At 34.7% G+C, this 26,666-nt stretch overlaps 1 protein-coding gene and 1 long non-coding RNA gene across 7 annotated transcripts; both read left to right on the top strand.

Annotated features, from left to right (window-relative positions):
• The first annotated feature begins 5,978 nt into the window (after positions 1-5,978).
• Positions 5,979-26,666, top strand: LOC127853095 (uncharacterized). 3 transcript variants are annotated; one of them, XR_008036453.1, is made up of 4 exons: positions 5,979-6,117; positions 21,591-21,678; positions 22,096-22,256; positions 22,702-26,666. It is a non-coding gene; the product is annotated as an uncharacterized LOC127853095 (long non-coding RNA). The 3 variants fall into 3 exon arrangements; XR_008036440.1 differs by lacking the exon at positions 5,979-6,117 and adding an exon at positions 6,222-6,305; XR_008036442.1 differs by lacking the exon at positions 5,979-6,117 and adding an exon at positions 21,025-21,199.
• LOC127853080 (uncharacterized) lies at positions 7,319-14,208 on the top strand. 4 transcript variants are annotated; one of them, XR_008036438.1, is made up of 3 exons: positions 7,319-7,777; positions 12,339-12,572; positions 13,932-14,208. XR_008036438.1 is itself a non-coding variant. In XM_052387280.1 (3 exons), the coding sequence occupies exons 1-3, from the start codon at positions 12,045-12,047 to the stop codon at positions 14,172-14,174; spliced, it is 480 nt and encodes a 159-aa protein (XP_052243240.1). In that variant the 5' UTR covers positions 11,978-12,044; the 3' UTR covers positions 14,175-14,208. The 4 variants fall into 4 exon arrangements, 2 of the variants coding, with proteins under 2 accessions (XP_052243240.1, XP_052243233.1); XR_008036439.1 differs by lacking the exon at positions 7,319-7,777 and adding an exon at positions 11,206-11,932; XM_052387280.1 differs by lacking the exon at positions 7,319-7,777 and adding an exon at positions 11,978-12,047.

Below are 26,666 nucleotides of genomic sequence, written 5' to 3' on the forward strand. Positions count from 1 at the left end.
TTTGCTAATATGGCTGGAAAGTGAGCGGAATTAAAAAAATAATACTAGTTATAAAGGGTATACAACGGCAAAAAATACCTGCCTCGGCATAGACGTCGCTATCTTGATAATCGCGTGATTACCCCCTCTGATGACAGCAAAGTGCACGCTATAATTTTAGTGATTTTAAGTAGGCTAATATAGTTGTTGTCGTTTCAATATTTGAAGTAAAGAAACAGTGGTATAGTGAATAGTATGATTAAGCTAGGCTTAAAAAAATAGAAAAGAAGCTTTGTACAACTAGTTGATTTTTTATTTAACCAAGTATTCCTCACCGTATGCGGGTTGCTATTGTTAAAGCGTTGTTCGTCCGCGCGTCATTCCACCCATATCCATGGATAAGAGGATGATGCACGTCAAATGCAGTCGCAGTTCATTGGCATGTAACGGAGTTATAGCCTTTTTTACTTGAAACTAATCACACTTGTGTGTCTGGAGCCACATAAGAACACTGTTTGGGCAGATTTTATTGAAATTAAGTATGACTGTGTATATGAATTATAGGATGATGCTTGTCAAATTGCGACGCAAATCATTTTGAATAAATTCACAAAAAATCTTAACTGTTAAGACATCACATTACGTCATTTTTACGACAAAGACTTATTTTATGCATGTAATTGTATGTTGTTTATGATTTGAATAAAGACTTCTTAATCAAATATCGCTCAAAGCCTTCGGATCCATCATAACTTATATAGGGCCATAGAGACTTGCCATTGCCTGTTCGTCCGTTCATTTTTCGGATTTTGGTGTCGCGCGCACTGCGAAAGCTATTTTTTTTCTATAGTGAATAAATTTAACAAATTTGACGAACATATTAGTCAGTGTGTGAGCTTTCGCACATGGATATTTCGATTAATGCTCCTCTCAAAATTACCCATTTTAAGCCAAAATTGATATTTTAAACTAAGAACTTGAAAGAAATATTTCTACAATTATGGAATGACACTTTACAAAAATATCAACCAGAACGTAAATTTCCGCACATGCATTTTACTAAATAACCAATATATGACCCGCTTTTAGCAAAAAAAAAAAGAAATTGAGTTTGTGTCACGCCTAACTAAAATTATTGCCGCTGAAGTCACGAAATTTTACACAAATACGAAACAGCTTGTGAACCAACAATTAAGTATGCTGGTGCATATTTTCGACATAAGTGAAGTTACGCACAAAATGAATCTGGGGGCGAACGTGTCCTTCGGAGACTAGTCGTGAGTTTATGCTAACAACATTATCAATTGTCATACTAAAGCGGTTTAATATTCATAAAAATGATTACTTTAATACGATTTGAGAGCGTATTTTTAATTCTTTTGTCTCTGTGCTTCTATTTATGTTTTTGTTCAGTTTAATTGTGTGCATGAGGCTCTAAGAGACAATCACTCCTCTAGAATCATACCAAAATGTTGCGTCGCCTGTACTTTTTTTCGGTTACATTGATTACGAATGCCTTTCACAAATAAGGCATGGTGCGCTTGCTGTTCGTTCATTCTGAAATACTTTTTACAAACCGCTTTTGATAAAATCCTCCATTTCCGTCGTCGCAAAATTAACAATATTTCATTATTAAAATTTTCGGAATTGTCATTAGGGCACCTTCGTTAGTTCAATTGGTACATAAAATGTCAAACAATTATTCTGTTTACTAGTTTTGTTACCCAGGTTCAGGCTTAGTGATTCAAAAAAACAATATTTCTTTTCTGAAAATGTACATATCTTGTAATATTTTTTTTACAAATGCTGGGTCAAATTTTAAGAAATAACGCGATACACGCCTCGCGTGACCTACACGATATCTACATTTCCAGAAAGGATATTTATTCCTGCGTTTAATAAGACCATGGAAATCGCTGCACGAGTAGTGAAGTTATGGCTTTTCAAAGCGATGCTCCCCGTTTTCGGGTCATTTTGAGTTGAAAGAATTGTTATATACATATTTGATAGTGAAAGTGTTTTTTTCAGAGAAGTTAATTTTTCGTTATAAATTGATAACTTTTTATTCAAATGGTGTTTTTACTAATTAATATCATAGCAACACGCTAACCACCTATGCACGCCGAGATAAAAAAACACACACCTAAACACACTATTTTATGTTCTTGTTAATTCGTCATCAACTCTTAGTTCGCTATGTAAATTGAACCCACATGTGTTTTTACTTATCTTGATAAATCTTGCTCGAAACGTTTAACGCATTTATGCCTAGTGGACTCTCCCATCCTTCTCCCATCTTTCTTACTTATGAGGGTTATTTACCCTCGGGACTTCGGTTAAAAACCCTAAGCCGATTAACATGAAAAATCAAAGCGCTGAAGGCACTTAATTTCAGTTGTTCGCTCTTTGAACGTATTTAATATTACTTACAGCCACAGGACATTAAGTTCGACTTTTTAACGTAGGCCAATCGGCCGACCACGAAAACTGCAAACACCCATGTAGTTTACCTTTAATTGTCAACACTGGTGATATTTTGAAAAAAAAACATGAAAGAGGAAAATGACATTGATTAACAATCTCTCATAATTGTAAACAGGATTCACATAAACTCCATTTATGATTGCAAAGATGAAAAAGTCAACTTATATCTACGTTGGCGCTAAAGAAAAGTCAGTGAGTATAACAAAGAATGAATAACAACATAAATATAATAATAAATGTATAATAAGAACTGTATTGGTATCAACGAACATTGTATTAAATTCTCAATCAAACTGCATTAAAAATATTTAATATTTTTTGCTTGACATTAAATGCTTCATCTAATGTATTTCCATTTGATTGTTTATTCATGTCCATGTACTGACATTACCGTGTAGCTTCTCTACTCTCCCACCCGTCACAAATATTTTTATGAACGTGACATCTACTGCAATGTTTAAGTTGTAAATTAACATATTTTTTCTATAGTTTAAATGGGTCAATACTTTCTCATCGTGGGCATTTATTCCGATTTACATTTTTGACGATGCTGGAACAGCATCGTCTAAGGTATGATAACCATCAAAAAATTCTTCACAATGGCGACCTATGTAAAGACCGAGCTAGTCCGATTGAGATAACTCGATTATTCAGTTACTTCCCTTGGGCATTCGCCACTGCGTAGGAACATTCTCCTAGCAGAGTTGTCGTTCGTGTTTCAACATTCAACAATGGCCGCCCCCATGAGAGTCTCGAGTCAAAACTTTCTTACTTCATAAATTGGCTTGTTTCGCTATTTAGAAGCTGTCATTTATGATATATGAAATATTTAATCACTAAATCTCCGCTAATGACAACAATGGATGGAATTCGAAGGATATATTCGATGTGAATGGATCACTTTCTCTGGCTTCGCCCATGAGAGACTTGATAACACTCGTGTCAAAACTTTCTTACAGCTTAAATCGGCTTGTTTCGCTATTTAGTAATGCAACAATAAATGGAATTCGAAAGATATATTCAATGTGAATGAAGCACTTTCTGGATCTCAACAGTTTGACAAGGAAAAACTGGCATACTGATGATACTGTTATTTTTAGTTATCAATTTAAGTCACATTTTGCTTTAGAAATTTTCGAGCATTTTGCGACTTATTGAATGGCTATGATACCCGATATCTACATGTCATATGGGATTTGCATATCACCAAGCTGTCCTGAAATACAACATTGATTACAAACTCTTTACTCAAATTACTGGTAAGTATGAATTCTTTCTTCTTTCTATTTAAGTAGTTGATATCATTATAGTCCAAATAATTAGACGTAATTTACCGTTTAGTCCATGTATATTGACCTCATATTTATAGGAGTAGATATTATGTTAAAGGGGCCTTTTCACAGATTTTGACATGTTTTGAAGTTTGTCATTAAATGCTTTATATTGATAAATGTAAACATTGAAAATTAAAAGCTCCAGTTAAAAATCCAGAATAAAATTCTTTTTAAAAAAGTAGTCCGCAGCAGGGCTCGAACCAGTGACCCCCTTAGTCCTGGAGTAAAAACGCATTAGCCTGCTCGACTATTCCGCCAAGTATAAATGGTTGACGTATTTTATACCTAAGATAAGCAATCTTCGTAGTTTCACACAATTGAACAACAACAGCTTCACACAATTAAACAACAAAAACATAACTCTTTCTGACAAAAAACTGGTACCATGAGTAGCATGAAACAATAATTTGTTTAAACATTTGTAATTGATAAAAGATGATTGCAAAAATATTATCTAGGGTCTAATAAAGCATTTTTATTTTATTTTAATAGGTTACTCTGAAAATTCTATTTTTCATGATTATTTTTTTTGCAACAAGGGGTTATGAAATTTAAAAAATGTTACTGGATTTTTAGACCAAACTGGTACTATGATAATACTATGATGCACTTCGCCAAAACATTTATAATTATATTGTTTATTCTTGAAAATGTATTTCCCCTATTCACTTAAAATAACACTTTTTATCAGAAAATTCATATATAATGATGTTTACTTTTATTTTCAAGAATTATAATGCCTCTTTTTAGTTGTATTCAGCCACAAGTTCTCGTCAGCCACTTAAGGGTTATATGTTGCCTTTCTTTTACTAAATGCAAAATAATTCTACACTTTGAGACATTCATAAAATATTTTATGTCTTTACAACACAGACAGGCTAATAAATTTATAAATCAAGTACTTCCATACTAACAAGACCATTCTAGGCGGGCAACCTAGCAACCTTGATTTGTTCATATCTTTCTATCAATCTGTTATATGTGTTATGAATCATTTGTTCGGAGAACATTTAATGTTTGTTATAACTTTTAAATAATTCAATGTTCAAAGTGATATTGTTATTGACCGATAAACCAACATACTGATTAAAAGGGAATATTTTATTAATTATTTGCATTTTATCTCACATGAGAAATATTTGCCATTATGTTTTTCAAACTATAGAGAAATCTATACAAAATTAATAATTGACGACGTTTATAAAAAAAAAAACATTTATGAAATGGAAGTTTAAAGATAAAAATAAATAATGCAAGTCTTATCAGATATTCGTAATAATTTCCAATATAATTGAGTGTCTGAGCAATGTGGATGAATGAATATATCGGATAAAACGAACACTTGTCACTTAAATTATGATTTATTTTTCAATATTTTATGCCCTTAAGTTTAGCCTTAATGCGTTTTTACAGGGACCTATACAAACATGTATAGGTCCCGGGGAGCCGTTTCATCAACGATTTACGACTAGTTGTAAATTACGATTTACATAAATTACGATGTTTCAATGAAATCGCGTTTCATCAAGCAAATCGTAAATTAAAATTACATAAATTTCATACATAAATATACGACTGGGTAAGGGCACCCGTAAATTAACGTAATGGCGGTCGTTTTTGTTATCCACGCTGACAGGAGACGAAAAATTACCAATGCTACGGCTTTTTAGGGGGAGAATTGTTCTCGAAAACCTAAGAGATGAGAACATTGCTTCGATATATCGCCTAAGTAAGGACGGATAGAGCGATTGTTGGTTTTGATCGGGGAAGACATAGCATCAACTTGCCGGCGAGCTCATCCCTTTCATTCCGTCGCTTAGGTATGTAAATAAGGCGAAGAAATCATTGATTTAAACAAGTATATTTATAAAATTGTATTTATTTTCAAATAGCAAATAAGTAGAATTTAACACAAAAACTTTAGAGTAGTCGCCCTTTGTTTACTTAGCATTTGAGGTTACAATATACTAAATCTTTTTGGAGTGCAATGCTATACTCTCTAAAAACATGAACATCATTTATTTGAAGACACGGTTCTCTGTAGGGTCACTTGCCATGACTTTATTTTAGTACATTTCTGTGTGCATGTGGCAGGGAAAACATTGTTGTTTACTAGAAATTCACTCTTTTATCTGAAGATTGGAGACTACATAAGACTTTGACAGATGGCGGGAAACCCTCATGAACTAGATAGAAGCCGGTAAATAGATGGCCGTAAAACAGTGACTTTTGATTCGTGGCGAGTTCTTTCTTACATGTCGCGTGACCTATCTTTTTTATTGCTTAAATCAATTCGGCTTGGAATGCTCTTCGAGAAAAGGTTTGGTTATGAGGGTCTCTATGCGCAAAAGTTTGACTTTATTTTTCGTTAAAGTTATTGCATTTACATTGAATTTGTGTAGGAAATCTTTTACTATATTGTAACCTTGACAACTCGGATTGTGCAAAATGGTTGAAGAATAAGTAATTGTTGTATCTTTTCTTAATAAAAGCATTCGATGATTACCGGTATTAGTTTAAGCATTTATTGTTGTGTTTCTTTACAAATGACTTTATGTTAAACTCATTCTATTTTGTGTCGACGTGCACTTGTCGATGACTTTAAGTGCAGACTGATTTACCGGTGTGTAGAAATACCGAAATCCCCGTAATTACCGAAATCCCCAGAAATCCCACGAAATCCCCAATAATATTTATTATTTATCAAAATACTGCGGATTTTAAGATAGAATATTGCAAAATACAATCAATTTACTGATGAAAAATTGTTTATATCCATGTTTGGTAGTGAAAAACTAAAATATATACATAATTATTGGGATTCCGAGTATGAATCCATAGTGCATAGTCATCAATGAATTGATTGTATTTTGCAATATTCTATCTTAATATCCGCAGTATTTTGATAAATAATAAATATTATTGGGGATTTCGGTAATTACGGGGATTTCGGTATTTCTACACACCCAAACTACCCCTGATTTACCCCACCCGCTAATGTTGAACTTGTAGTTGTACTACTTCTAGTTGTGATTGAACAATACCTTGAAATTGTTGATTTTAACATCATGATCATGAAAATGAAAATTTCTATATTGTCATCATTTGATGACAATGTTGTTCGATTGGTCATTGTCAGCTCGGATACTACTTACCTGCACCCTGGGTACTCTTTAAGTATACTTACATGTTGAGCTAACCCTGTTACAGTTAATATACTTTAACATAGCCGGAAATTTAATGCTAAATGGGTTGTTGTAGGCTTAATTTTTGGCCTGGGGCGAAGCCCCTAGGCAAAAGTAGTTAAACCGTTTTTTGAAGTGAGCTGACTTGGCTGGCTGCCAAAACAACCGCGAATGAATGAATTTGGAAAAGTCCGATTTACCACTTGGCGGTCATTCATACGCAATCAAAGAAGAGGGACCTATACAAACAAATAGGTCCCTGCAAAGAAGTTCTCAATTACTCGCATTATGAATACATAACATCACTATATAACATGACAGTGTCATAAAACGTGTAAAAAATATTATTGAAGCAAAATTCCTAAGCATTGGATACGGCATAGTTTTTATTATTGTTTGCATATTCATGCGAGAATCTCACTTCCGTTTTATGAATGAAATTCCATTTTGATGACGATGTTCTACGTTTCTAATCACGTGACCAATTAGTGGCATTTGATTGGTTTACTTTTAATGAAACGCAAAACAACATACAACTGTTAGCAATTTTTGTATTCTTTTTCTTTTAAATGTCTGCAAACGTGACGACGGTTGGGGTTTTTGGTTGTGTAATTTGAATGTATTGGATTACGGCGAAATGTGTAAAAAGAGTGTGACTAGTGTCCACTTTTCGATTATAATTTTATAAGAAGTTGACACTGGCTCGATGGACTGCCGACTGCGACAATCAAAGACACGGTTGATCAGCTGTACAAAGGCGTAAAACCTCTTGTATCTTGATCATTTTGGTGAGAAGTAAGTAAAATCCTTTCTTTCCGATTTCCTTGGTATCGGGGGCTTCCGCCCCCAAAAACCCCGCGTTTTGATGGACTAAATGAATAAACATAGCGGACGAATTTTGTTTATCATTTTCTTAGCAACGAAACGTGCACCTGCTGAAAAGTTTTCTGGAATATGCACCAACATGTTAAACCTGTTCAAACATGGTTACAAAATAGTCATCTGCCATATTTTGGATGGTGATTTTATGCATTTGTAACTAGCACATTAACCTTACACCGAACACAAAAACATGTGGGAGCCAGACAACTCGCCCCAAAGCCAACTCGCCCCAGGACAAGTCGCCCCGAAAATCTGGACAAGTCGCCCCAAATATGTTGGACAACTCGCCCCAATCGAAAGACAACTCGCCCCAATTTTGTTTCTTATATATAGTATTATAGAAATTTTGTTCATATAAAATTTGTTAAGTTTAATGTATTAATATTCGTGATTATTGTTTTTAGGAAATGTAGTTGTATGATGTTGTTTTTTTCATTTCATATTGTAAAACTTTGTAATTCAATAATTGTTTACATACCGGATTGCTTTTAGTAATAAATTGTTATTAGCTTTTTTATGAATGTGTTTATTAAAATAAGCCCCATTTAGTTCGTCTTGTTTTGAAAACGTGTGAAATGTTAAACGTTTATTTTGACGGCATGCTTTCATTTTCTGTTCAAAGATTGTTTAATGAGACATTTTGTATGATAGTTTGGTTTAATTAAAGAATAATGGAATGTCTTTGTGTTAGTTATGTTTTGAAAACGTGAATTGACGAAAATTAATTAAGCCGGCATGCTTTTATTGTCTGGTCAAAGATTTATTAATAAGACAAACGGTATGACAGTTTGGCGTGATTAAAGAATAAATAAGGTAACACGCTTAACCAGACAACAATGCTGTTTGCAAAGTAATTATAAGGGCTGACTATATATAAAGAGGGTATCTGAATGAGCCCAAAGTATGTGTTTTGTTTGTGTCGGACAATACTATTTGTGACTTGGAATACGATTGCTATATAGTTGTGTGGGTTTCAGTGCATCTGCCATGTGTTCAAACATATATGTGCTTATTTGATGTCGGATACAATAATTTTCTAGTGTTAGTTAGTTTTGTGTTTGTGTTTCTGCAATGGCAGAAGTGGCAAAGTGTATACATTGTCACATAGGCTGTGATTCTGGTAAGTAAACTTATAATATAATTATTTGTTGTGTCTTACATTTTTTAGGTCAGGCAGCTTTTGTTTCCCCATAAATAATGAATCTAAATTGTTGGATACTTGCATATTATCGGGTAATCAACCAATGTCCGTTAATCCGTTGACACATAACAGATGTGTTTTACGACCTGATAACGATCATAAAACCTTTCAGATAAATGTCAGAAGTCACTGGACCGTTATCTTTGCGTTATTTGGGTGATGTATACCGCTTTAAACTATTGCTCATGGTGTAATATTGAATGTGTTTACAGTTTTTTTTACTTGTCAGTACAAATATATTTTAAACGTTTGTATATATCCTTAGTATTGAACATTACTATCTGCTGAAATGATTGAATATTATGATAAAATGTGCATTTTATATTTATGATAAGAATTTACATTAACCTTTTATTTAATATCCTTCATGTATATACATAAGTCGCATATTTTGAAAATAATTACTTTGTCAAAAAAGGCGTGAAAACTCGACACTAAATAAAGAAATATCGTATTGTTTGTTAAGTGTATGTGCTTGACATATTTTTAAAATAGCATTTTGTTGTGGTAATTCTGACGCTATTGGTTATTGAGATATCGCTGTTGACAAAAAGCCGTTCAGTTTGACATGTAAGGTTCGTTTGTCGGGATATGCTAAACTTTAAATTGAAACAGAACCAACATATTATCAAATAAGACGAATACTACCACCAATAATGTTTATTAATATTTTTTTCATAATTGATTGAGTTATTGTAAATATCGTACTCTATGTTGGCCTCTTCTTATTGAAAATGCGTGTATACTGCCAGTGTCATGCGAATATGGATCTTATTTCTTAATATCCACCTTCACACTTTATTATCGCCTCTAATTAAACTATCTCTATTTAAAGAACATATTACTGCGAACTTAATAGTACCCCATTATAATACCATTCTAGCTACCGCTACCGTAGATCATATTTCAGTAAATAAGATTACTTCGGAATTATAAAAGTTCGTATGCTGTGATTAGAAGATATAGAAATTTATTAACTGTACTGTGATATCCACATAAAATAATGACTTTACCTGTATTGCTAGGAATTTTACGCGTTTATAAATGCACAGAATACCTAGTGTATAACATTATTTATCGAGCGGACAGATGCATTAATCTGCACTGGACCGCGCGTTGGGTATTTACTGTTTAGTAACATCTTAATACCATCATTTTTAAACTGATAACGAAATAATAAAAAAAATCGTTAAGACAGACAGACACACAATTTGATTGTCGAATACAATCAGTACATAGCCATATAAACATTATACATATTTCAATTAAACAGCATGTCAAGGAAATGTGATTCATAGAATTTAGTTTACCAGTGAAGACTACACACAGGTAATTGTATTACCCTTACAGTTCGTACCCTTACGGATATTTACATATGCTTAAATATACAGTATTAACAAACATTCGCTCACAGCCTGTGAATGTTTTCACACTCATGCAAACTTGAAAGTTGAGTGACTAATAAAATCAATAAAATCATGAATAAAAAAATAAAAATGATTTAACACACGCGTCATTTTTCCAATTATTTTCCAGGTTTTCAAAGGCGTCATGGACATCCTCCATAACGAAACTCGAGTGAAAGAATTCATGGTCGATGGCTCATTACAAACTGTGTTTTAAAATTATTTTTAAAATGAGTTAATAAATGGAAATGTTTGATAATATTTTGAATTGTCTTTTCATTCATAAATCTGTGTAATTTATTTCATTTTATATGCTAAAATTGATGCTTTGTATGTTTTCAATAAAAACAAATGTTAGTATCGTGAGTCTGTAATTGTTATAAATTATGAATAAAATTATGAATATAACACATTTCTATTTTTATTTTTTTCCCCATGTATTATTCGTTTTCTGTATTCAGCATTCCTTTTAAAGTCAAAAATGTTATTTAATACATTTTTTTCACAAAGAGTATTATATATATGACAAAATATTTCGTTGCACGCTGCCATTTAATTTGGGGCGAGTTGTCTTTTATTTGGGGCGAGTTGTCTTTCGATTGGGGCAGTTTGTTGTCCAATATATTTGGGGCGACTTGTCCAGATTTTCGGGGCGACTTGTCCTGGGGCGAGTTGGCTTTGGGGCGAGTTGTCTGGTAACCAAACATGTATGTTTCCGGTTACACGCTTAAAACAATGAGGGTCAGTAAGTTTGGATATTTTTTTATATTTGGTTCGAAAATGTTCGGAATTTTTTGATGTTCGTACTCATATTGTACCAACACGATTCAAATAATTTAAATGAAAGTTACAAACAAAACAAATCAAGATATTACAGATATTACAGATACTGACCATCTTGTGATAATCAAGTACTGTTTCACACTGGAGGTTACCGCACAAAACAAATCAAGATATAACACATACTGACCTTCTTGTGATAATAAAGTACTGTTTCACACTGGAGGTTACGATTTCATTTAATAAAACACAGAAACATTTACATTTAAATGAATGCAGAGCTGTCAAGCTTCGCATCGAGGGAACGATTGGTTTTTATAATTAAATAATAAAAAAAAACTACCGGAAATTAAATCACAATAATTTGAAATAATGTTTAAAATGTATTAACATTTTATAACAAGTCTGGTTGTATTAGATATAAACATGACTCTGCCTTGTCATTGGATTTTTTCCCCTACCCTTAATTCCAAAATGGTGGAAGATAATGGCAGCTCTGCCTTCTTGTTAAGCCACTACGCTTGAGCAGACGGCCATTTTCAAAGATAGCGGCGTGGTTTAAACTTCAGGCCTTTTAAGATCTACATAGGGACCAAATAGTGTCAAACAATATCGTTGTTGTCCACTCGCGATTTTTTTATAAAAGAATTGCAGTCACGGGTAAACTCTGACGGTCGATCGGTAACAGGAAATAAACATAATTTTTGTTAGGCCTTATACAATTAACAGCTCGTAATGACTAATCTTAACCCTTTTACACTCCATTTTTAGCTCATCTGAGCACAACATACTCATGGTGAGCTATTGTGATCGCCATTTGTTTGTCGTGCATCATGCAGCGTCAACATTTACCTTGTTTACACTCTAGTGGCTACATTTATTGTCCATTCTTAATGAAACTTGTCTGTGGGTGTGTCTGTCCGAATATGCTGCGTCGCGTGAACCTCCAAAATGCTTGAGCTAAAGACATGCAACTTAACAGGAATATTGGTCAGCATGTTGTATATCCTTCAAGTCATGCACACCATTACTGACAGCTGTTGTCATTTTGCCATTAACTCAATATGTATGTAATCATGTTATACAGGATGAAGAAGAGCGTGACATCCTGGTAGGAAAGTCGAAAAGTCCGACAAAGATGAGATCAATTTACATACAGGATGCAACGGTGGACAGAGTAAAAGTGGCTTTGTGGAGAAACACCAACAAAGACGTCAGAACTGGGGATTACGTCAAAATCACTGATTTGACAATACACACTTACCAAACAAAGTACACAACTGAAACCAGCTTCAATTCTACCTACACAACTTCAGTTACTGTAAGTAAATATTGTGACTGCATACTTTAAGGATTTTTCAAATAATTTAGCTAAGATGCACTTATGGTGGGCAGAACACCATGACAAGTTGCCTATTTTTGTGCCCCCCCCCCCAAAAGAAAAACCCTTGTCCGTCTGTTTGCTGTTCTTCTGTGCGTCTGAGTAAAGTTTGTGATATGCATATCTACACAAGTATAAGACCTTCACCCTTGAAACTTAATAAGATTATTGCTTAACACGTAAATTTGTGCACCTGTGGTTTTCCATTTGCTTTCAATATCTTAAAGCAGAGTAATGGCTCTCAACTTAGTAAAATTATACTTTAAAAAAGTTTGCGCATATCTATTAAAGTATAAGACCTACAGTCTTGACACTTCAAGAAAGAAAAGACCTACAGTCACTGTCTTGAATCTTTTTAGCATTATTGCTCACTATGTGAAGTTGTGCATCTGAGTTTTTTTATGCCCCCCTTCGAAGAAGAGGGGGTATATTGCTTTGCTCATGTCGGTCGGTCTGTCGGTCCGTCCACCAGGTGGTTGTCAGACGATAACTCAAGAACGCTTGGGCCTAGGATCATGAAACTTCAAAGGTACATTGATCATGACTCGCAGATGACCCCTATTGATTTTGAGGTCACTAGGTCAAAGGTCAAGGTCACGGTGACCCGAAATAGTAAAATGGTTTCCGGATGATAACTCAAAAACGCGTAGGCCTAGGATCATGAAACTTGAAAGGTAGATTGATCATGACTCGCAGATGACCCCTATTGATTTTCAGGTCACCAGGTCAAAGGTCAAGGTCCGGTGACCCAAAATAGTAAAATGCTTTCCAGATGATAACTCAAGAACGCTTATGCATAGAATCATGAAACTTCGTAGGTAGATTGATAATGGCTGGCAGATGACCCCTATTGATTTTCAGGTCACTAGGTCAAAGGTCACGGTGACCTGAAATAGTAAAATGATTTTCAAAGGATATCTCAAGAACTCTTATGCCTAGGATCATGAAACTTCATAGGTACATTGATCATGACTCGCAGATGACCCTTATTGATTTTCAGGTCACTAGGTCAAAGGTCAAGGTCACGGTGACCCGAATAGTAAAATGGTTTCCAAATGATAACTGAAGAACGCTTATTCCTAGGATCATGAAACTTCATTGGTAGATAGATCATGACTTGCAGATGACCCCTATTGATTTTTAGGTCACTAGTTCAAAGGTCAAGGTGACCCGAAATAGTAAAATTGTTTCCGAATGATAACTCAAGAACGCTTATGGTTAGGATTAATGTCTGATGCTGCCTTATCCCTGAAAGGTAATGTTTGTATTGCCATATGAAGTATTTCCTTATTTTTCCAGAAAGTCGAACAACCAACTGTACATGTGACGGTTACAGTAATAGGTGCCTGTGTACAAGATGACGTTACAGAACTTCTCCTCAGTGATGACTCTGTGAGGGCAATACCTTCACAATTATTAATGGCTGCCCTTCCACAAGAACTTGATGAAGACTTGGATCCAGAATCTTTCTTTGCAGAGAGAAAAACAAACTTAAGGCTGCAATTAAAAGGATCAGAAGTACTTTCAGTGATACTTCAGTAAACTGTTATACATATACATGACATTATTCAGCATTCCTAGTTTTTCATAGAGTTTTTTTTTTATATAAATCTACTACTTTTTCATACATTTTACAACAAGCTCCTACTTTTCCTAGTTATGCCCCTCTTCGAAGAAGGGGGATATTGCTTTGCACATGTTAGTGTGTTGGTCTGTCTGTCCGTCCACCACATGATTGTCTGATGATAACTCAAGAACGCTTAGGCCTAGGATCATGAAACTTCATACGTACATTGATCATGACTGGCAGATGACCAACTATTGATTTTGAGGTCAATGGACACAGGTGAAGGTCATAGTGACTTGAAATAAGAAAATGGTTTCTAAATGTGACTCCAGAATGCTTACACTAGGATCATGAAACTTAATAGAGACATTGATCATGACCAGCATCTGACCCCTACTGATTTTCAGGTCAATAGGTCAAAGGTCAAGGTCACAGTGACCTGAAACAGTAAAATGGTTAACTGGAAATAGCAAAATGTTTTCCGAATGATAACTCAAGAACGCTTACCCCTGGGATCATGAAACTTCATAGGGGCATTGATCATAACTGGCAGATGACTCATTGATTTTCAGGTCACTAGGTCAAAGGTCACAGTGAAACGAGGCAGTAAAGTGGTTTACTGGAAATAGGAAAATGCTTTCCAGATGATAACTCAAGAAGGCTTACGCCTGGTATCATGAAACCATCACCACCTCCACCACCACCACAATGACAAAAAACGTATTCACACAATGGCTGCCGTTACAACTGACAGCCCATATGGGGGGCATGCATTTTTACAAACAGCCCTTGTTCTTTTTCAAGTAACCAGTCTTAAAAACTTTTAATGGGCCAAAAAATAATTTGGTTTTGTTAATTTAATGTCACCTGAATATGTATACATGTATTCATAGTGTTTTAAATATAGTGAACTTGTGTTTGCTGTAGGTATAATGGCATTTTTAACATACCTGAAATTACGCATATACTTGCTTGATTTTGTCATTTGCAAAGATTGCCAACATACAACATGAAGAAGTAATTAGGCAAAATTATTTTTACAATACTTGAGGCTGAACCCTACACATTCAGTTTAATTGGGTCTAGCCACTCATTAGTTATCAATAAGAAAGCAGGGAGATTTAATATTTGAGTTTCATCTACAGATCATGAGATGTAGCATTTATAGGTACAGGAAAAGACTCGACCTTGTATAAATGCAAAGGATCTTTCAGTTATAAAATTAGAAGTTTTAAAATTAAAAACAAGCTTGATCTTGTAAACAGAAAATCATTCATTGAGTACACGACTTTCCATTGATTAAATCAGGAACTCCTAACTTAAATTCTTCTAATTCATCATGTATGCTATTGGTTTCTCTTATATGATCCATAAGAATACTTGTAACATAATAAATGACTTGGTGCATATTTGAGGATGTTGACTGCAATCCACAGTCAATAAATTTGTTTGGTAGCATGTTATATTTAATACCTGACATACAGTTGTCCATTCTTATAAATGGTTAGTTTATTCATGTGATCAGCAAGAAAATTTACATGATCCATTGTTGTAGTGCCGAAAAGTCCTGTTGAAAGTTTATCTATGAAAAGCAAAAGTGCACTTTTACTACTCGATTAGATTATGGTTGATTAAAGAATGAGACTATAAATACTCGAAATTGTACACTTGTATTTTGCTCCTGTTCATTGTCTGAGGCTTTTTATTCGAGTCATCATGTGAGATAACATGTGACACGATTGATTGTTCACTTAACAAGCTTGAAGTGCAGGCACATCAAATTAATTTGTGTTCCTCTTCAATTAAAGCATGATGTCTATTTATTTAGAGGGTGTTATTTTCAACTGCTAATATGTAAAAGGTGATTTTCCTATAAAAGACTATTTTACATCTTAACCATTCGAAAATTTAAGTGCGTTTTCCTTTGTTATTTAGCCCTTTTACATTTACAGTACATATGTTAATACTCATACAAAAGACAGAGAATTACATGATGCTATTCTTGTTCCAAACATTTAAAAATCATTTTGTAGAACTAGATTATTATGCCCCCCTTCGAAGAAGAGGGGGTATATTGCTTTGCTCATGTCGGTCGGTCGGTCTGTCTGTCCACCACGTGGTTGTCAGACGATAACTCGAGAACCCTTGGGCCTAGGATCATGAAACTTCATAGGTACATTGATCATGACTTGCAGATGACCCCTATTGATTTTGAGGTCACTAGGTCAAAGGTCAAGGTCACGGTGACCAGAAATAGTAAAATGGTTTTTGAATGATAACTCAAGAACGCATACGCCTAGGATCATGAAACTTCATGGGTAGATTGATCATGACTTGCAGATGACCCCTATTGATTTTGAGGTCACTAGGTCGAAGGTCAAGGTCACGGTGACCCGAAATAGTAAAATGGTTTCCGGATGATAACTCAAGAACGCATACGCCTAGGATCATGAAACTTCATGGGTAGATTGATCATGACTCGCAGATGACCCCTATTGATTTTGAGGTCACTAGGTCAAAGGTCAAGGTCACGGTGACCCGAAATAGTAAAATGGTTTAGGATGATAACTCAAGAACGTTTACGCCTAGGATCATGAAACTTCATAGGTAGATTGATCATGACTTGCAGATGACCCCTATTGATTTTGAGGTCACAAGGTCCAAGGTCACGGTCACCCGAAATAGGAAAATGATTTTCGTATGATAACTCGAGAACGCTTTTGCCTAGAATCATGACACTTCATAGGTACATTAATCGTGACCCGCAGATGACCCCTATTGATTTTCAGGTCAAAGGTCAAGGTCACAGTGACAAAAATCGTATTCACACAATGGCTGCCACTACAACGGAAAGCCCGTATGGGGGGATGCATGTTTTACAAACAGCCCTTGTTAGTTAATACTTCATTATGCAAAGTTATATTAAGCTTTGATGTTTAAAACCATCAACTTCCATGTTCTACAAGTTGTTAATGCATTGTATTCATTAAATTGATCTCAGCACTAAATACTTTTTTTCGATGGTATTGGTAACTCTGCCCTGCCTTTATTTAGATTGATCTCGGTACAATTTATAAACATTTCATTATCAATAGCACTTTGCTTTTTGAGTGGTTACTCCTCCGTTGTTATATGAATAATTTAGTGAAAATGTTAAATGTGTTTAAATATTGTTCCAAAATATTTTATAACACTCAATAGTGATGCCATCAGATTCCGGACTTTTGCTATTTGGCATTTTTAAACGAGCTTGTCAATATTCATATTCAGTTTGTAATCCTTCACATCATTGTTATCTTTTCCTTTAAAGCATAATGTGTTATATTAAACAGGTTGTTTTTTTCAACATTCTTTCGTTTATAGTTTTCCGCAAAATAGGCTTCTCCTATAATTTGACTTTTATTTGTTATGTCTTTGCCATTAACTACTAGTCTGTGTATAGTTTTGAGTTTGCTACTACGTTTTAAAATGTTTGCACAGTATTTTGTATTGTTTTCATTGTGTTCAACATGCTGTGCCCATGCTCAAATTAATATGCCGTTGAGGTGTGTGTGATAAATTCCTTCCATTATTTTTTTGGTGTGTGAAAATTTCCATCTTCAATGGAGGTGGTATAATTTGTGTTTCTTTTATGCATCTGTTTTTCAAGTGCTTCAATGACTTTTATGGCTTCATTTTCAAGTTTGTGTGTTTCTTTTTTTTTTTTAGCTTACCTGAGCACAACGTGCTCATGGTGAGCTTTTGTGATTGCCTTTTGTGTGTCGTCTGTCGTGCAGCGTCAACATTTACCTTGTTAACACTTAAGAGGTCATATTTATTGTCCAATCTTCGTGAAACTTGGTCAGAACATGTGTCCCATTAATATCTTGGACAAGTTCGAAAATGCTTCTTATTGTTGAAAAACCTGGGTGCCAAGGGGCGTGGCAGTTTTCCTAATATGGCTATTGTAAAACCTTGTTTAAGACTGTAGAAGTTACATTTTTTGTCCAATCATCATGAAACTTGGTCAGAACATGTGTTCCAATAAAATCTTTGACAATTTCAAAAATGATTCCGTTGGAAGAAAAACATGGCCGCCAGGGGGCGGGGCAGTTTTCCTATTAAGGCTATAGTAAAACTTGTTCACACTGTAGAAGTCAAATTTATTGTCCAATCTTCATGACTTAGTCATAACATTTGTTCTAATGATATTTTGATCGAGTTCGAATATGGACTAATTGGTTGAAAAACATGGCTGCCAGGTGGCGTGGCAGTTTTTCCTTAAATGGCTACAGTAAAACCTTCATAACACTCTAGAAGTCACATTTTTAGATCCTCACAACATGTTTCCCTATAAAATCTTAAATGAGTTCGAAAATGGTTCCAGTTGAATAAAAAACATGGCCGCCATTGGTCGTGGCAGTTTCTTTCGTTTAGTGTTTCGAAAAATAAGCTTCTTCTATCATTTGACTTTGATTTGTTACGTCTTTGCCATTAACTACTAGTCAGTGTATAGTTTTGTGTTTGTTTCTACGTTTTAAAATGTTTGCACAGTATTTTGTATTGTTTTCATTGTGTTCAACATGCTGTGCCCGTGCTCGAAGTACTATGCCTTAGGGCCTAACGGCCCTCTTGTTTTAAATGACGTGCATCTTATTGTTGTGTTAAGTATCTTGCCTTTAATTATTTCCTATAAGGTGTTTGGATTTGCGTCTTTGTTATCTTAAATTGTATTGGTTATTACCTGTTATATTTGTGTTTCATATTGTGTATTTTTCAAAAGCTATTATTTACTTTTATAAAAAAAAGGAACATTTTGAATAGCATAATTGAAAACTACAATTTCATAAACATATGGCATACAGTTAATCATAATGAAAGAAAATTCACCTGCCACTCAAACACAAAACCAGCAATATTTTGGAGTAAGATTTTTTTTAATATGCGAGTCTATTTGCAACATTATCGACACATGCAACATAAAACCAGGATTTATGACTGATCACTCTGTAGTTGAACTTTAACTGCATGAAATACAACCTGAAATAGCCCAAGGTACTTTAAAGATTTCCATTTCTTTTATCTCTAATAATGGGTTAAAAACAATATTGAAATCCTCTCCGACTATCTATGTTCGGACCATAAACGTTCATTAATGTTAATTGTGTTCCGTGTATTTTTATTCCCCTCTTCGAAGAAGAGAGGGTATATTGCTTTCCTCATGTCGGTCAGTCCGTCCGTCCACCAGGTGGTTGTCTTAGACGATAACTCAAAAACGCTTGGGCCTAGGATCATGAAACTTCATAGGTACATAGATCATGACTCGCAGATGACCCCTATTGATTTTGAGGTCACTAGGTCAAAGGTCACGGTGACCCGAAAGAGTAAAATGGTTTTTGAATGATAACTCAAGAATGCATATGCCTAGGATCATGAAACTTCATGGGTAGATTGATCATGACTTGCAGACGACCCCTATTGATTTTGAGGTCACTAGGTCAAGGTCACCCGAAATACTAAAATGGTTTTTGGATGATAACTCAAGAACGCATATGCCTAGGATCATGAAACTTCACAGGTAGATTGATCATGACTCCCAGATGACCCCTATTGATTTTGAGGTCACAAGGTCAAGGTCACGGTGACCCGAAATAGTAAAATGATTTTCGAATGATAACTCAAGAACGCTTTTGTCAGGATCATGACACTTCATAGGTACATTGATCGCGACTCGCAGATGACCCCTATTGATTTTCAGGTAACTAGGTCAAAGGTCAAGGTAACAGTGACAAAAAACGTATTCACACAATGGCTGCCACTACAACGGACAGCCCATATGGGGGGCATGCATGTTTTACAAACAGCCCTTGTAATATCTATACTTGCTTGTCTGCCAATCATTATTACGTTCAAGTAATCCACTGTTATTCCTCTATGACTTTTACTCAGACAAGCGATGCATTGTTTATTGGTATGTTGTCCGCTAAGATAAATATCTCCGTCCCAACCACTTTTCAATGTTTTTTCTTAGGTATGTTTTAGGTGACTTTCCTGTATAAAAAAGACTTATATAACCTTTTTTTGTCCAACCATTTGAAACTTTTTGTGCAGTTATCTTTGTTTTTTAGCCCTTGTACATTTACAGTACATATGTTAATACTCACACAAAAGAACGAAAATTGCATGATACCATTCTTGTTCCAAACATTTTAAAATCATTTTGTAGAGCTAGATTATTAGTTAGTTCATTATGTCAAGTTATATTAAGCTTTGATGCTAAAAACAATTATCTTCCATGTTCTACAGGTTGTTGAAACATTGTGTTCATTAAATTGATCTCAGCACTAAGTACTTGTTCATTTATTACGATGGTATTGGTAACTTTGCCCTGCCTTCAGATTGATCTCAAAACCATTTTCAAACATTTCATTATCATTAGCACTTACCTTTCAAAATGCCATCATTGTCATTATATTGACTGAAAATAGTCTACCAGTCACACAACTTAATTAATATCTCCCTTTTTAGCTCGACTTATAGAACAAAGGTAGACGGCGTCCGCGTTTGTTTAGTTGTCTGTAATGTCAATTTCCGCAAAGACTATCAAAGATATCCTCTTCAAACTTACAATACTTGCTCAATTTCGCCTGTTTAGTCCATACTGACAAGGCTGGACCATGCTCTAACTTTGTGGTTCATGATTGGATTTACTTTATTTTTGTCCAAAACTCATTTACTTCAGTTTAGTCACTACACTTCTTACCAAGCACCCTAAATCTAGCCCCAGGCCTTCAGCGCCTAGGGCGCTTTGATTTCTAATTATGTTCACATTAATGTCAATTTTTTCTCAAATAGTCTTTATATCATCGAAATTTATACTCAAAAAGCATGTTGATGCAGTTTTTTCGAAAGGTAAGTTTTATTTAGATAAACAATATCGCTTTACATTTATCTGTAGTGCACTGTACCACATCGGATTTTGGGCAGGAATACAACTCGGGTACAGTCTAATAAGGACCGGGTACGTTTAAGTATATTATCCTTAACCGAGGTACATGCAAGTATGCTTAATGGTACCAGGGGTACATGTAAGTAGTACCCAAGCTGTGAATAACCAATCGAGCGTGAGTGAAGTAGATTGTACCTTATGTCTTAAATAATTGCAGAACAATTACCTTAATTATTTCTATATTGTTTTCGTTTGATTACAATTTATTTATTTGTCAAATTCAATTCTGGAGTGCTATAAATATGCTGCTTGCACCCCCCATCCAAAAAATCTATTTCGTCCATATTGATGAGGCTTTTTTATTTATTTACTCCTTTTCTGCATTCCTCCCTTTTGTATTGGTAATGTGAACATGAAATAATGAGCACTCTCATGTTAATAAATAACTTTTATTTTTTTATAGATTTTGGCATATTGCATATTGCCAAGGGAGATGTTTACTGAGGATTCCATGCCATTAATGTGCAGGCTGTTGCTGACGCCAGCATGAGGTAAATGTAAATACAGTATTATGATTCATTACCTTATCATTAAATTTGGTATAAAAGCAGATTAATACCATAAACGGTTGAAATGAGCGTAATGCTTATCATCTTTGACATCTAATAATAATTAGTTACGTACATGCGCAAAAACATTAACTACCACAATAAGCATCATTAGCACTGTGTGATCAAGCTTTTGTTCTTTTATGTGTTAGCCAATGCAGCTATCAGTATTATCTTTAAATATTGTCTTAAGTTACATTATTTCATCTAGGTAACTAAAATATAGTGATTTGATAATACTTAAGCTAATTTTGTGAAATTTATTGAGATGCTTTCCTACCTTAATATAACAATATTAACTGTGGACTGCTGTTTTATCAAAAACAAAGCAACTGCCCAATAAAATATTTCAGTTTACAGCAATATCTGAGCACCAATGATGAGGGTCATCTGCTGGGAGATAGTGGGTATCCGTTAAGGACTAACCTGATGACCCCTTAACCTCATCCCTCCCATGCTGCGGAACAGGCCTACAATGACCATCAGTGCGAGATCAACTTACCACACAGTATTTAAATGAAGTATTAGTGCCAATCTCTTTCTAGTGCCTCACAGTGTCTTAAATCAAACGTAACTTCTAAAGCTTGATAACGTACAACTTTAATTATCAAATTTTAGAATTTATATGTAAATTAACTTTTATTATAACTGAGGGTTGTTTGCATGTGTGAATATGATGTTTCATAAAAAAATGTCCGTTAAAATAAACTGATGATTTATTCATTTTATTTTAAATCTTAAAAATTCATTTTGCTTATCCTCAGACACTATGTATGAAATATTGTTTACTAGTGCATTTAAATGATTTTGTGCATTAATAGTGAATACAGGTACAAATAAAGTGTTTTGTAGGCTATATATTATATATAATTTTTATTGAAATTAAATTAATGTCAATGGTATCAGGACAATTTAGTCACTTAGACAAATTTCTATGTTTAAGAAATACTTTTGATATTTGTTTAGATATCTGCATGCCACTGGTGGATGTTGGCCTTTCAAGTCCAATTAGTGCTGTGAAATATCAACTGTGTACATGCCCCTGCATAACCTGTGTCTGGATTCAAACGCTCCACTGATAGAGGAATTGGTTGGAAACGTGATGGAACCGGAAGTTATGAACAACACACCAGTACATCGAGCAGCATGTGATAAGAGGCAGCAGCTGATCAAACTGTTTCATAAGCATTAATAGACAGTGTCCCTCCCGAAAATCAAGGAATTATTACTTGTCATTCATTTGTTTAATGGTATACAATAATTTTATGGTAGAATATTTGAGAAAAACATTAGAAACGAAACTTGTCATTGATGAAATTTTCCATATGTTAATGGAAATTACCGATCGTCAGTTTCCGAAAAACAATACGTCACGGTTTCCAAAAATATGATGATTGTGCCGAAAGATTTTGGTGTTAATGAATATTACTGGTTTATATTTTAATAATTTCGATTCTCATTTGATTAATAGGTAATTTCAAGGCTGATAAACTTGAAATATGCAAAATATTCTTTCATTTTGAATATGTCTGTCGAAACATCTGTACAATCGGTAATTTTCGTTACCACTCGTTAAATGGTAGCAGACACAAGTTTAAATGAACAAAAATATGTTTTACACTAATATTCTACCTCTTTCTTGCTAAAAACTAATGCATGAATGATTTAAAAGTAATATTGCATCGTTTTCAGCCAGGAACACTGTCTATGGCCCCGAAAAAAAACATAACAAACTTTTTGATTTACGATATTTACTTTATAAATAGCTTGCATGCGGCATGGCATTGCATGTTCCGCAAAATATATATCTCGACTTTATTTATTGGATGATTTCGGACTGTTTCATCCAATCAGAAAATAGCTTTTAAACGTAATTTAGACCCATGTTTAGCGAGATAATTAAGTACCACTTTTTATACACTGCTAAATTGTGACATAACAAGTTGCCTCCCTTGTTGGTTCATGCTTCTGTCTTATTATGCCCCCCTTCGAAGAAGAGAGGGTATATTGTTTTGCACATGTCAATCCGTATGTCCGTCCACCAGATGGTTTCCGGATGATAACTTAAGAATGCTTTTGCCTAGGATCATGAAACTTCATAGGTACACTGATCATGACTCGCAGATGACCCATATTAATTTTGAGGTCACTAGGTCAAAGAGCAAGGTCATGGTGACCCGAAATAGTAAAATGGTTTCCTGATGATAACTCAATAACACTTATGCCTAGGATCATGAAACTTCATGTGTACATTGATCATGACTCGCAGATGACCACTATTGATTTTGAGGTCACTAGGTCAAAGGTCACGGTGACCCAAAATAGTAAAACGGTTTCCGGATGATAACTCAAGAACGCTTATGCCTAGGATCATGAAACTTCATAGGTTCATTGATCATGACTCGCAGATGAACCCTATTGATTTTCGGGTCACTAGGTCAGAGGTCAAGGTCACAGTGACCCCAAATAGTAAAATGGTTTCCGGATGATAACTCAAGAACGCTTATGCCTAGGATCATGAAACTTCATAGATACATTGATCATGACTCGCAGATGACCCTTTTTGAGGAAACTAGGTCAAAGGTCAAGGTCACGGTGACCCAAAATAGTTAAATGGTTCCCGGATGATAACTCAAAAAACGCTTATGCCTAGGATCATGAAACTTCATAAATACATTTATCATGACTCGCAGATGATCCCCATTGAATTCAGGTCACTAAGTAAAAGGTCATGGTCACGGTGACCCGAAATAGTAAAATGGTTTGTGGATGATAGCTCAACAACGTTTATGCCTAGGATCATGAAACTTCATAGGTACATTGATCATGATCAATGAGATGACCCCTAATAATTTTCAGGTCACTATGTCAAAGGTCAAGGTCACAGTGACTCAACTTTGAAAAATGATTTCCAAATGTTAACTCAAGAATGCTTACGCCTATGATCATGAAATTCTTATGTACATTGATCATGACTCAAAGATGACCCCTATTGACTTTCAGGTCACTAGGTCAAAGGTCACGGTGACTTGACACAGTAAAATGGTTTCCGGATGATAACACAAGAAAGCTTAAGCCTAGGATCATGAAACTTCATAGGTACATCGATCATGACTCGCAGATGACTCCTATTGATGTTCAGGTCATTAGGTCAAAGGTCAAGGTCACAGTGAGTCAAAACTGTTGAATGATTTCCGGATGATAACTCAAGAATGCTTACGTCTAGGATCATGAAACTTCATAGGTACATTGATCATGACTTGCAGATTACCCCTATTGATGTTTAGGTCACTAGGTCAAAGGTCAAGGTCAAAGTGACTCAAAACAGTAAAATAGTATCCGGATGATAACTCAAAAATGCTTACGCCTAGGACCATTAAACTTCATAGGTACATTGATCATGACTGTTATATAACCCTTATTGATTTTCGGGTCACTTGGTCAAAGGTCAAGTTCACAGTGACTCATAACAGTAAAAAGGTTTCCTGATGATAACTCAAGAATAGTAAGGCCTAGGATCATGAAACTTCATAGGTAAATTGATCATGACTGGCAGATGATCCCTATTGATTTTCAGGTCACTAGGTCAAAGGTCAAGGTCACAGTGACAACAAATGTTTTCACACAATGGCTACCACTACTACTGACAGCCCATATGGGGGCATGCCTGTTTTACAAACAGCCCTTGTTTGTCTTATGTTGGTAAATGTTCATTTCTGTCAATTCTAGGTTAAGTTTGAAAGTAGGTCATATGTGGTCCAAACTAGGTCAACAAACCAAATCACAGAAAAGGTTAGTGAACACTCCAGAGGTAAAATTTTCTTCCAGATCTTGATGAAAATTGGACAGAATGTTATCTCGATGAAATAAAGCATAAGTTTGAAAGTTGGTAGTTTGTCAAAAACTAGGTCATTAGGTCAAAATATAGAAAACTTCCTTTACCTTTCTACAGGTCACATTATCTTCCTGATTTTCATGACAATTGCTTACAATGTCCATCTTAATCAAATCAAAAGCTGAATTTGCAAGTTGGTCCTGGCAGGCTAAAGCTAGGTTACAACTAAGTCAAATTATACACAAGTTTTTGACACTATAGAAGGAGTTTGGGGTGAGCGATACAGGGCTATCTTGTTTTAGAACAGCCTATAGTAAGAAAGGGAAGGTATTGTATTTGTTTCAAAAGTAACATTTTATTGTTATTGGAAGTAACTGGGCAATTATATGGTGTCATAGTTTTGGTTATTTTGCTCACTTGTTATGATGTGACAAGGTGAGCTTTTGTTATCACTCTTTGTTGTATTTTATCCAAAGTTTATTGTGAACACATAAGATATCATTTTACAATGTTTAAATTTGGGTGTCACCTTTTTACCAGATTCTTATGAAACTAGTCACCTCTATGTCATTTTGGGTTTCATATTCTATCAAAAATTAGGGAACAAAGTCAAATATGAGAAAAGGTCTGTTAATACTTTAGTTGTCACATTCTCTCTCTGATCCACTTGTAAATTGGTTAGAACATTATTTTAAATGATTTCAAAGTCAAGCTTGAAAGTAGCATATTCAACATTTAGGTTACAAGGTCTAGTCTCAGTGATTAACAGGTCACGTTCCAAAGTGGGTCATGTGCTTCCAAGCATTTGATCAATAACTAAAATCATTAAAATCTATGTTAACACTTACATTTTTTACCTGATCTTCATGGCAGTTGATCAGAATGTTCAAATAAATAAAAGTAGGAACTCGGTAACAAGGCTCAACTAGATCGGATAGACGCAAATAGTTTGTTCATACTCACAATGCCTTTTATTTCTAGATCATCATGAAGAAAGGAAACAATCAGTTTCAGATGAGCCACATTGTGCTGTTAAAGCTATCTATGTATAGTATAGATTGTTACAAAACCTTGTTTATCAATAAAAATAAATGAA

The sequence above is a fragment of the Dreissena polymorpha genome, chromosome 1 (assembly GCF_020536995.1).
Source record: "Dreissena polymorpha isolate Duluth1 chromosome 1, UMN_Dpol_1.0, whole genome shotgun sequence".
In the NCBI taxonomy this organism is placed as follows: domain Eukaryota; kingdom Metazoa; phylum Mollusca; class Bivalvia; order Myida; family Dreissenidae; genus Dreissena; species Dreissena polymorpha.

What these genes read in the sequence shown, in the direction of transcription:
- LOC127853080 (XM_052387273.1), top strand. Translation starts at nt 12,203, where the DNA reads ATGCTTGAGCTAAAGACATGCAACTTAACAGGAATATTG. An exon ending in GCAACTTAACAGGAATATTG is followed by an intron (nt 12,242 to 12,338) that starts GTCAGCATGTTG and finishes CATGTTATACAG; the next exon opens with GATGAAGAAGAGCGTGACAT. An exon ending in CCTACACAACTTCAGTTACT is followed by an intron (nt 12,573 to 13,931) that starts GTAAGTAAATAT and finishes TTATTTTTCCAG; the next exon opens with AAAGTCGAACAACCAACTGT.